General features: G+C 45.2%; 6 protein-coding genes across 6 annotated transcripts; 2 read left to right on the top strand and 4 right to left on the bottom strand.

Moving 5' to 3' along the window:
• Positions 1-212: 212 nt before the first annotated feature.
• On the top strand, positions 213-2,951 carry CHS6 (Chs6p; the record flags this gene model as incomplete). Its single annotated transcript, XM_020209439.1, has 1 exon — positions 213-2,951. One exon carries the CDS (start codon positions 213-215, stop codon positions 2,949-2,951), a length of 2,739 nt encoding a protein of 912 aa, XP_020065725.1.
• CANTADRAFT_25074 (enoyl-CoA hydratase) lies at positions 2,756-4,022 on the bottom strand. The gene has a single exon (XM_020207315.1). The coding sequence runs from the start codon at positions 3,771-3,773 to the stop codon at positions 3,132-3,134; it is 642 nt and encodes a 213-aa protein (XP_020065724.1). The 5' UTR covers positions 3,774-4,022; the 3' UTR covers positions 2,756-3,131.
• Positions 4,023-5,030: 1,008 nt separating this feature from the next.
• Positions 5,031-5,678, bottom strand: CANTADRAFT_47674 (uncharacterized protein; the record flags this gene model as incomplete). Its single annotated transcript, XM_020209487.1, has 2 exons — positions 5,031-5,555; positions 5,604-5,678. 2 exons carry the CDS (start codon positions 5,676-5,678, stop codon positions 5,031-5,033), a joined length of 600 nt encoding a protein of 199 aa, XP_020065723.1.
• A 216-nt stretch (positions 5,679-5,894) lies between these two features.
• CANTADRAFT_4624 (uncharacterized protein) lies at positions 5,895-6,392 on the bottom strand (the record flags this gene model as incomplete). The annotated part of the gene is made up of 1 exon (XM_020209309.1): positions 5,895-6,392. The coding sequence occupies one exon, from the start codon at positions 6,390-6,392 to the stop codon at positions 5,895-5,897; it is 498 nt and encodes a 165-aa protein (XP_020065722.1).
• A 1,577-nt stretch (positions 6,393-7,969) lies between these two features.
• On the top strand, positions 7,970-9,028 carry DUG3 (glutamine amidotransferase subunit; the record flags this gene model as incomplete). The annotated part of the gene is made up of 1 exon (XM_020209539.1): positions 7,970-9,028. One exon carries the CDS (start codon positions 7,970-7,972, stop codon positions 9,026-9,028), a length of 1,059 nt encoding a protein of 352 aa, XP_020065721.1.
• Positions 9,029-9,358: 330 nt separating this feature from the next.
• Positions 9,359-12,142, bottom strand: CANTADRAFT_46737 (uncharacterized protein; the record flags this gene model as incomplete). The annotated part of the gene is made up of 3 exons (XM_020209376.1): positions 9,359-9,455; positions 9,504-9,786; positions 9,838-12,142. The coding sequence occupies 3 exons, from the start codon at positions 12,140-12,142 to the stop codon at positions 9,359-9,361; spliced, it is 2,685 nt and encodes an 894-aa protein (XP_020065720.1).
• Between the last annotated feature and the right edge of the window lie 170 nt (positions 12,143-12,312).

Raw genomic sequence — 12,312 nt, 5'->3', positions numbered from 1 at the left:
CTCTGTCTGTAGTATCCACAACACGGCGAAATAGAGCTCGATGTAGACAAACTGTCCATGCTGGCACCAACCCAGCCCAGCCAGACCCTTCCTGGATGTCGTTTCCACCTCTTCAGTCGCGCGTGCCCCTACCACTAGATCAGGCCAAGACTACTCAAACCTCCACATCACCACAATTGCACAACGGATCGGGTCCATGCAAAACAGCCGCCATGACCGAAGCCAGACCAAAGCTGTTCTCGTCGCTCCCCTTCATTCTAACGCCAAACGTGTCGTCGTCATCCATTCCCACCATCAACTATGATTCCTCCCGAAAGTCACCATTCACGGTGTTTCCCAGCATCAGAGAGACCAACTACGGTGAAAGCTTGGGGTTGAGGGCCAAATTCCAGGAGAAGGTGGGCTCGAGTCCAGGCTACGACCCCTCAGGTTCGCCAGACCTTATCCACTGGGGCAAGTACTTTGGCACCACCTCCAATACCTACAACCAGAACGACTTTACCAAACAGACCGCCTCCGAAAGTGGCTCGGGGTACCAGAAACACGACGACGGATACATCGGCTTCTACCACTATGCTAATGGGATCAGCTTCGACTACTTGCAGGAAGATATCGAGGAATACATCCTCCAGTTGATCGGCATAGAGGTGGTGGATGACAAGTACCAGTTCAAAAAATCGGAATTGGCCAGCGAAAGGTACGTGCATTCGAAGAGGGAGATGGTCATCACGTACTGCTCCTATAACATATTCAACAAGTCCGACTTCAGAGCTCGGTTCGTGGTCCATATGAATAGTTCCCTCAAGAGTACCCCTGTCCAAATAGACAAATCCTATCAAGTGATCCCCAACCCTTCAGGCTCTGCCCCAGGTAGCCACAGAAAGACCTTGCTTTATAACCATCACACCATCAAGCAATTGCCTCTGAGCTACTGGGACGAATTGAAGGCCTCGCATTTGATCCGATTGTTTCACCAAGTGGACAATCCAGCAAGCCAGTTGACTGGTTTGGTCAATTACTCCAATTTCATAGACTCCAAGGCCAAGTTGAAGCATTCAGTTCGTCTTTTGGCCAAATTCTTGAACAAGGGACATTTGTGTGGAAGCAATCTCTCTTACGGCTTGCCCACCATTTGTGGGAACAAAGGGGACCAAAGCAAAAAAACTAATCATTATCGGAACAACCTTGTAAATACCTTGATAAGATTAGTACAGTTGGATTTGAGTGGAGCTGTCAATCAATACGCCATTGATGAAATACGGGCAATTTATCCCAATTGTGATTTTGATTATGTGATTTTAAAACTTTTAAAGGTTCAGAATAATACAAATGTGGAGAAGCAATACCTCGAAGTGATCCATCGCCATTTGCTTACAAACTCTATGTACACAACTCAGCTGGGACTTATTTTGATAGAACAAGTCAAGTTTTTGATAACGAAGGAAGCTTATGACCAGGCACTACTTATTGCTAAGAAATGTGTTCAAATCTTGCCATTAGATTTTGAGTGTTGGTTCAACTTAACCTTGTGTTATATTTTGATCAAAGACTATGAAAATGCATTACTCATGATGAATTCGTTACCTGTGATAATCAATCCCAAGCAGGATTTTGCGGACTTAGACGAGATATCCGGTACCAAGGATTTATTCATGTCTACGTTTGTGCATAGACTAAACAACGTCAATGAGGAAACCATTTCGGACAAGTCGTTCAAGAGCTATTTTCCATTACCTCAAGTTCCTGTTGAAAATTACTCCTCCAGTAGAACCAGAAACAAAGATGTCAAGATTTCAGGCGAGGATATGATTTATGAAGGTTCAATAAAGAAGATGTGGTGCGATACTCCTTTATTTACCCCGTATTTGAGACATCCAATCAATGGAAACTACTTTTATCAATCCCCATTGATTAATTGCTCTGCTAGAGAAATTTCTTCAGTTGATCCTCAGCTAATTAAATTAACAGGTCCCTCGTCAGTAAAAGGCTTGTTTACCTCACAATCGTCGGGGTCTTTGGGATTCTCAATATTGGATTTCAATAGAAAATCTACTTGGGGAAGATGTTACGATTTATTATCATACTTTGTGGCCACTGTTGGATGGGATACCATAGTGGGTCTTAAAGAAAAGGTGTTTACAACGGACTTAAAGACAAGCGATGGGGAATTCGTGGTAAATAATGGACAAGAGAATTCGCCCAAACCCTCCGTATATTGTGAAAAGTGGCTAGAGCAATTGTTTCTCATCATCTACGAGGATTTAAGAACAATCATGGTTATCTCCTCAAATGACAAGCAGCAACAGCATAGTGCATTAGAGTGGGAAATGTTGGGGTTGTTGGGGTGGGGTGTCAAGTACAATCTTGAGGAATCGATTAGTTCGCTCATCACTAGTGTCATGGGTACTTCTGTGGAAGGAGGCTTTGACTATTTTGGGACTGTTCAACTTTTGGAAATCTATGACGAGTTCATATTGAGTGAGACTACTGGATCAAGAATAGAATTGTTCAATGATGATTATGATTTGAAATTCTTCAGTAACAAATTGATTTTGAAGCTGTCATCCAACTATTTTGAGCCATTCGTACAAACTTTGGAGACCAAATACCTTTCTTTGGAATTTGTGATGCTCCACTTAATGAAACTTATTAGTTGGGATTTGAGATGGTACAACTATACTCCCAACTACTTGGTGACCAAGATTCTCACCAAATTGATAATCAAATACGATCTGATCTTCGTTAGTACGGGATTCAGAGTAGTGTTTGAAAACAATAAAAAGAGTGTCAAAGCTCCCAAGAAGAAATTTAACTCCATGAACTTCTTCAGTTATTTGAGTGGAACTTCCAAGACGAAGCTGGAAGAAAACTTTGAGTTTGTTGACGAAGATACCATTTTCGATTACATTGAGCGTTTAATCAGATGGATCGAGAGTTTGCGGGAGGAATAGTGGGGCACATATAGAACAGGATTTTCCCTTGGTTTACTCCACCGCATGGATCACAACGTGTAATATAATATTACTGAATTACATACATTGCCATAAACTAGCAATATTATAGAGATTATAGACAAATCCAAAAACCGTGAAAACTTGTAGTGCTCGTGGTAAATAGTTAAGACAAACTGCTTATTGAGTCTTCTTGGACTTTCCGTACAAAACCTTTCTTCTTTGCTTGATCATATAAGTGTAAAGGATGTAGGAGCCTGGAACGTAGATGGCCAAGATTGCGATGAACAACCAGGAGTACCATTTGCCGACAGCAGTGGCAGCTTCGTCCAAGGACAACACGAAAATGGCGACCTCAGACGAAATACCAGTCACGTATAACACCAAGAAGGTGGAGTATCTTAACCAGGTCAACCATTGTGGGACACCTTCGCCACGCAAAGAGATGGCATAGAACGAGTATCTGATGATTTCGGTGATGGACCAACTCAAGCAAACAGTGATGTAGACCCAGTGGTAGTTGGCAGGCGAGTTTGGCAACACCAAGAAGACACCAATTACGACAGCCAATCTGGACAACACTTGGGCCACGGTAGTGAAAAGTGGCGTCTTGACTACGCCGGCAGCGGAGTTGTAGATTTCAGTGACTGCCAAACACTGGACAGCGATGGTGATCTTACCAGTCAAGTCGAACAACGATGGCTGGCCAAGGAAAGCACCCACGAACACGGTGTTGAAGAACACGATGGACCACAACGACGCGGAGATGGAATTGTAGGCAATGAGCCACTTTTTGGGGTGGGCTTGGGCTGGAGCAGACATGATGAGGCTAGGACTGTATTGTTGGGAATCCAAAATGTGTTGATAATTATTCGCACCTCGGGCACGCGACAGAATGGGTTATGGGATATCAGCGGCATTAGGAAAGCATTTGTCGTGCAATTGGCAAGTCTTTGGCAAGGGGAAAGTCATATGTTGTCGGTCTAGGACGGAAGTGCTGCCCCTATGTAGCAGGACGGGCTCTGTAATGCTCGTCCAAGTGGTGGGAGATGGATAAGTGGTACAATATCGGTGGATGCGAATTAATAGTGTAGCTAACTCCAGCATAGCCAAGACGAATGGTTTTGTAGATCATGGTAGTGCTTCCTAGAAACTCGCTGCCCCTTGTGTATTCATGGAGAATAGTTTTTAATTGAGTGGATGAAGAATAGTAAGCAAATTGTTGCAAAAATATGAGATCATTGCGAAATGTTGAGAAAATATAATTGGCATCTGATAAGATTCATAATTAAATGAATTACTTGTATGAAGTGTTAATATTAGTACTTGACTGTGTTTGAGCTTTTACATATACGGAGACTATCAGTGTATATTTACGTGGTTTGTAGAAGAAACTTTCCGTTAGCTGACTGATGTATCGCTTTCTGCCTGAAGGAAGTCACAAGCCACGGAGTTGGCCTTGGGGCTTGTAGAGCTGAAGATAAAAATTAGCCACTCGCGTGGGTCTTAATTGGGGAGTACAAGGCCAATGGAGCTAATGTGTTGTGAATGCTTCCATAGGTCGACCAATACACGAAGAAAGTATAAATAAATTACCATTGATGCTTATACTAGCAACTTCCGCTAAAAAACGTATGTCTGAATCTGAACCACAAGGTCCTAACTGGCTTTTTCCACAGTAGAGTCAATTACTCAGAAAACCTGGCTGCAGTTCTTAATTCACTGAAAGTCGAACTATCTAGGGCATCAGAGAGCCAACTATAGGGTCACTACACTCAAACCAACTCATGCCTTCTACATGTTTTCGATTGTTATGTATTTTCCATACTCAAGTAGGTTCCACATAATATCAAATCAACAGTTAGCCGAGTGACGAAAACACAACACTCAAGCAACGAGTTTGGGTATAATTGTCGATATTACCTGCCTTTCATTATTGAATTCATTATATTTATCTATTGATTAATATGACCACCCTCCCTGATTGTTGGAAGGTCCTGGAGCAAGGTACTCCTTCAGCAACAACTATATTATGAATTTTGCAGGGGCTCTCGGATTGTCTTAGTAATCTTATCCCCACTATCTCCTGGCCAATGCCTTTCTCCGCTGCTTGAACATGTGTCCGTACAACCTCAAAAAACCCGGAATGTACATGGCCAACGCAAACACCAAGAAGTAGTAGTAGAGACCCGATGCCGAGCCGAGCGACAAGTACACCACCGTCAGCTCGCTAACAAGGCCCAACGGATACAACACGATGAACGTGGAGTAGCGGAGCCAGGTGAGCCAGCGAGGCACCCGTACACCCACGAGCTTGAGCACGTAGAACCCGTACCGCACCACCTCGGTGATGCCCCAGGCCAACTGGATGCCGGTGAAGGCCCAAAAGTGGTAGTTTCCGGGGCTCTGGGGCAATTTCCAGCAAATCCCCACCACAATCAAGAGCCGTGCCAGCGATTGTAAAATCATGGTGGCAACAGGGGTCGCCACGAGCCCCAGCAACGAATGGAAGATCTCAATCCCAGAATTGAACACCTGTGTCTGCACCAACAGCCGGTGGGGCACCTTGCCCACGAGGCGGATCGAGTAGTTGTGAAAGAGCCGCTGGTAGTCGGTGTTGGGCCCGTCCCAATGGTTGCGGAGATCTCCCACGGCGGTGTACAACAAGTACGACCACAACACAAGCGACACGGCGTTGTAGGCAGTCAAGTAGGCGGTGACGGACATGCTTGATAAGGGAAATACTCTGTAAATGGGAGGTTTACTCTGATGATAGAATCAGTTTGAGTAAATTTACTCTGTAGAGATTTGCTCTGATGATTACACTGAGGAAGAGAGTTACTCGGTAAATGGGAGATTCACTCAGAATTTACCAGAGGAAGTCTACAGGCTTGCGGTTTGGGTCTGGTTATGTGGCATGTGAAGATGGGGGCTATATACAGGTTATTGATACTTTGCGAGAAGGGTTTGGAGCAGGGACTCGTCACGAGCAATCAAGTTCTGGTCCCAGTCCACCACCAATGGTGGCTCGAAGATGTGCACGGGATCCGCGTCCTCAGTGCCGTCTTCCTTGCCTTCCACGGCGTTCTGGAAGATCTCGGAGATGATGGAGTACTCGTGCTCGTTGAAGATCTTTGTGGGCTCCACTCCCTTGAAGGTGACGGTCTGGTTGGCGCTGTGGAGGTTACGCTGGTCGTGCAAGAACGGGTAGCAGTCGTTCAAGGCAGTGCGTCCGGCTCGCGAGTGCAACGAGTTGGCAATGGCCTGGTACTGGTCGAAGGTAGGGATTTTGTTTGCCATCAAGTCGATGCGGAACTTCTCGTCCAGCTGGGCCTCGGCACGCTCCAAGATCTGGTAGAGCTTGGTGGAGAGCGGCACCTTGTTGTTGTGGAAAATGCTGATGGTGGCAGGCGAGTTCTGCAAGGTTCTGAAAAGAGACATTGTGGGAGCAGTGAGTATGATAAGGGAGATAGGCTAGTTGGTAGGGTGTGGAATTGGCAGGGTGTGGTGATTGGCTGGCAGTCAATGGAGGAGCGTGGCAATTGAACAGAGTGTGGTAGTGTGTTTGTCGGCTGACTAGGTTGGAAACGAATGTGCTAAGCAGATACTGGTTCCCTTCCGTCTCCTTTATAGTCACCGGAGCTCGGAGTATAATCACCGCCAGACCCCGTGCGGGTCAAGGGATGTGCGATCGAGAGACGCATCCAGGCGTCGGCAGAAGGGAAGTGATCGGTACAAACGGCACGATGACCACTATGGGGCTCCGGCAGGTGCCGGGACACCTAGACGGGGCCCTGGGGGGCGGTTGTGGGGGGCATTGCTATGGGGCGCCTCCAGAGGCTGAAGCTGGCGGTGTCGGACAGGATGACTCGATGTCGCATGTCGCGCAGCGGGCGACACATCCACGGGTAACGGGTAACGGAAACCACGCATGTCAGGTGATGCATGTCCGAGTGACAGATCGGGGCTGTCATACGGGGAAAGCCACAAAATCGGGACATCACGTGCAAGAATCGGAGCAGGCAGACACCGTATTGTGACAGAGTACACCGGCTCGTGCAGACCCACAGGGATCAGTAGGTGCAATTGGGAAACAAAGTGGGGACACATCCGCATCCATGCTGCTTCACAAAAGTACTAAACTAGCGTAAATATTCCCGGTGTATTTTCTCGAGTCATGAACGGTCACGTGATCATAATTTACGGCTTTGGCACTCGGTCTCCTGCACGAGCCGATCGATCCAGCTGGCTCAAACGAGCTGTAGCAGTAGATGTACTCAATAATAACCTGTATTAACGATTTAGGCTTGTTAAAGCGGATTATAGCACCTTTTCAACCGGCCTTCAGTGACTGACCCAGGTGACCGGAACTCGCATTTCACGTGGTTTTGTATTCCGGCCGTATGACCCAACTATCCTCCCAATTGCTTTTATTCTGCTACAATTCTGCAAATTATAAACGTATCTTTCTATGGAAAATTAGGCATAAATTCCTATAGGTTGAACAATCTCGTTTACAACATATTGTTCGTTTCGGTACGTCTGTCATAGCTGCAAATACGGGTGTAACTCCTAGTAATTTATCGATCTTTATATAGTATAAATGGTAGTAAGGAGTACGAATCACTGAGGTGGAACCATGATCAGGAGCGACCTTAAGTGCCCCCAGGAGTGCCCTCAGCAATGTCTCCAGGAGCCCTCAGCAGTGCCCTCAGCAGTGCCCTCATTCTCTCTAAATTGTAACACCCACTCTCCATCTCACATCACGTGCGATGTTGCGTGATAGGCGACTGACTATGGCACCTCTACAAACCTAAGCATTACCCGAACCAGCCAGTCTATACTCTAGAACCTGCAATACACTTCAGAGTCTGACCTGCAGCACTGGAATCAGCCAAATTACTAATCATACTGTGCAATAACTCCAACCAGTGACTCCACCAAGAAATCAACTCCAACAACTCCAAACCACTCAACTATATCTTCGCTTTTGATTGTTTGACCCATTCATTCCCTCGATGTGCCGCTTCATGATCTACAAGGGCAGAGAGCCCATGGTGCTCTCAGATCTCCTCACCAAACCCGCACACTCCATCATCAACCAGTCGTTCGACTCCAGACTCCGGTTGGACATGAGAAACCCCATCAACGGTGACGGGTTTGGCGTCGGCTACTACTCCACTGACGAACCGTGCATCTTCAAGGCCATCACGCCTGCTTGGAACAACGTCAACCTCAATAATCTCTCCATGTGTACCAAGTCACGGTTAGTGTTTGGACACGTCCGAGCTTCTACCCAGGGAGTGCTCTCGGAGACGAACTGCCATCCGTTTGCCTACGGCAAGTTGATGTTTATGCATAACGGAGGAATTTCTCTCTTTGAAAAGTTGAAGAGAAAGCTTGTGGACCACCTCGACGACGAATACTTCTTATACATCCAAGGAGCCACCGACTCCGAGTGCTGCTTTGCGCTCTACCTCAACACCTTGCACCAGATGGGATACAACCCAGGCGACAAGAACGAAAAGTTCACCCACAACATCTTGAGACAGGCGTTGGTGACCACAACTGAGCTTATCAAGAACTGGCAGGTGGCCATTACTGACGAGCCTTCGTTGTTGAATTTTGCCGTCACCGACGGTGAATCCATCGTCGTGAGCAGATACATTACCTCCAAGACCGACGAGGCAGCATCTTTGCATTTCAGTACCGGATCAAGGTTTTTCGAGTACGAGCCTGGCTTGTTCAAGATGGAAAGACTCAACCGTTCGCAAGACGTCATCTTTGTGGCCAGCGAGCCGTTGACCTTCGAAAGAGGCGACTGGATCTGCGTGCCTACAAACACCATGCTTACCATCACCAACAACAACACCGTGTTGATGCACCCGATCGAGGACGAGTTCTACGATCGTGGAGTCAGCGAGAGATCTTCAGGCCTTGCCATGAGCAAGGGCTTGATGGGAGGGGTGCCTACAAAGAATGGGACTGGTTCCGCTTCTGTGGGATCCACCTTGGCAGAGTTGCCTCCATTGTCGCGGGAGGGAAGAAAGCCCAGCACCGAATATGCTGTGTTTTAGCCTGGACTAGAATACTACTCATAATTTAATAATATTGTCATTTTGTATTTGCTCCCTTGTGGTGTTTCAGCTTTTCCTCGATATTTGATCGTTTTGTACTTTATACTCTAGGTTTCAAAGCGAAAAATTACTCCTTTCATTCCAGGTTCTCTTCTTTAATGTGGTAGTAGAACTACGCTTTCATATGATCAATATAGTAATTAGTAATTAAAGAGCGGATCAGGAAATGCAGAGCCTATGTGAACGAAAACCGTAATGAGAACGACATAAAGACATGAAATAAAATACATATACATTCATTAAGCATGACATCTGTGTATACTAAACAGATTATCCTTTACTGGCAGCTCTAGTAAGCTTGGTGGAGTCATTGACCCCACCATCATCTTCTAAGTTGATATCGTCATCATTATCGGAAGAGCTTGAACTCGAATCTTCACTGAGCTCGTCTTCCTCGTTAACCGAGCTAGTTAACAAGGACCCTGTGGCATCGTATAATGAGCTGGTCCTTTTGTAAGACACACCGTCATCGTTTGGGTCGATGTAATCTTCATGGTCGAAGTCATCAGTTGTGGGGTCCATTCGACCCTCGCCATCTTGTTCTTTCTCGTCTGACGTAGAAATAGACTTCTCCTTAGAAGGCTCTATATTGGACGAGATCTCCGTAGAGGCAGTGTTGATCAATTGGTGTGACATGTAGTTGGTAAAATGATCATCATCATCAGATTCAGATTCATCACTATCGAGGCGATCCTTTTCTGTCTTCTTGGGCTCATCGATACCGTTTTCTTCATCATATCCACTGCCACGTAAGTCATGGTCTGTAGCATCATCGAAAACTAAGCCAGTCTTGACTTCCTCTATGATCTCCCCCAAGCCTTCGTCAAAGGTATTGTTCTCATCTTCTTCATCTTCATCTTCATCCTCTTCACCACCACCTAAAATAGCATTATACTTCTCTCTGGTATCATACAAAACATTACTGACATAATCTTCCCACACATCGTCTTCAACCTTAACATCAATGAGCTCGCTTAATGAGTTGGCTGGGTATAACTGAATAAACTTCACCACTTCTTCAGCGATTAAAGTTAAGTGTCCCATGAATCCGAGTCTCAATCCATTGTGACTATCCTCGTAATCAGAGCACAACTTTTGGCCTTCAATGATCTTATTGGTAATGTCTCCCAAATGGAATAAATCAATGGCCAAAAACTTGTTAAATCCAATTCCCATGGATCCATTGAGAACTTGTTGAACTATATCAAAAACAACATTGTGCAAGAAATTGTTCCAAGGAAATTTGAAGAACATAGATAAGATATTTGTGATGATTTGAGTATCAAATAAGGCGATCTTTAAGTAGTCACCAATCACTGGATTGGCTCTAATTTGCTCTTCAGTGAGATTTGCATTAGCATGTGGTTCTTCTTCATCATCATCGTTTTCTTGGTGATGTTGAACGATCGAATCTTCATCCTGTTGTAATTTAGAATTAAATGAATCAATAGTGTCATTAACATATTCATCCTCATCATCATGTTTATTTGCTTTATTAGTTTTATGGTTGCTTTCATCAATATCATTATTGGAATTATTGTCTTCATCATGGTCCTTGTCGTTTGGAAGGACAATAACTTCATTATACTTGAAACTGATGGGGTCATATTCCTTCATTTTCTTTCTTAACTCGTCTCTTTCCTTTACTACGTCGAACCCCTTATTATCATTGAGAAGAGCCATATTGGAGCAATGTAAAAGTTCAGCAATCAATTCGCAAATCTTGAATCTCTCAAAGCCCAAAGGCTCAATTTCACCGAAGGGAGTCTTAAGCTTTCTGTCATCATCTCCATATGATTCACTCATCAAGAGGCGATTGAAATCTTCAATCTTACTTCCAAAAACCTTTAATAAATGACCCAAGTAAATTGGATCTCTACCAGTTGGGGGATGTGAATCCAAAGTGATGTATAAAACTGGTAGTATGTCATAGTCTGAATTGTTTTTTCTAATGATCTCTATTATGATTCCAACACCATTGGCCAATGCATAACCTCCCTTCAACATAATGTTACATAAACATGTCATCTGCTCGTGTGAAACCAATTCTCTAGTCAATTCACTTGGACCAATAGTTGAATTGTCTGTGGTAGAATTAGCCGAGATGGTGATCAACGCCTTCAAGAAATCAGCTGCAGATGATTGTCTAACCAACAATTTATCATGATCTTCTGTGGGTTCATTGTTCTCGTCTGTTATGTCCAAAGCGTTAATGAGGTGAGTTATCAAGTCCTGGTTCTGTAAAAAGTCTATAATACCTGTGGAGTTGTCTGGTTTATCAGTGGAGATTAATTTTAACAAGAAATCCATCAATGGTGAGTTGGAAAGGTGGTTCATGAACTTTTCAACTAAAGTAGATTGATTCTCGATAAGGTACGAGATCATTTCGTCGCATTTCATGTCAAGCAAATGTTCCATGATCTTCATGAAGTAGGTTGAGAGATTGATTGAAAGGGGAGACTTTGAATCCAATACGGACCACAACTTATTCAAGTTTGGTGTTGATTCCATCACGGTGTCAGTCAACGACCATACGTCAGCACTCAAGATTTCGGCAGCAATGGTGGCTCTGCGAGTGGCTTTCTCTTCTTCGGATTCTTCGTCTGCATCGTCGTTGTCATCGTCGTTGGATGCTTCGTCTGTTTCGTCGGCATCAATGGAGTCTTGAGAATCGTTTGCTTCTGTGGCGGTATCGGAAACCTCTTCGCTGGCTTCAGATGAAGTTGATGGTTCGGGGTTCTTCAGCTCTGGCTTCTCGTCGGAAGGCAACGATGGATCGGTCAAGGCCAATTTCTTGGGATCGCCCTCGTTGATGACTAAGTCGACCAACATGGCCAACACGTCGTCTTCACGCAAAAACTCCAACAACATGGGGTTGTTGGACAAAAGCTCCTGCAAGAGATCATTCTCGTCCAAGAGCTTCAAGAGCACCTCGTAGGTGCTCTCATACAGGGCTTCGCCGTGGTCCTGACTGATGGAATGGTTCTCCAAGAACGTCAGGATATTAGATAACGAGGTGAATCCATTGCTGAACTTCCAGAAGGATCCAGACATGGTATGCCGAGTGTCCTGTGGGGACTATGCAAGGGTGGGTAACGAGGAGGGCTCTTGGGCAAGTACTTCAATGGTCCCAGTCAGTGGTGGGTGACGAGGAGGCGGTGGAGCAAGGAGGCCAATAAGCGAACACGGGAGTCCCAATCAATGGCAGGGGGTATGTATGAGTT

This window comes from Suhomyces tanzawaensis (assembly GCF_001661415.1).
Source record: "Suhomyces tanzawaensis NRRL Y-17324 unplaced genomic scaffold CANTAscaffold_2, whole genome shotgun sequence".
Lineage (NCBI taxonomy): Eukaryota > Fungi > Ascomycota > Pichiomycetes > Serinales > Debaryomycetaceae > Suhomyces > Suhomyces tanzawaensis.
This window is presented reverse-complemented; position numbering and strand designations above follow the sequence as displayed.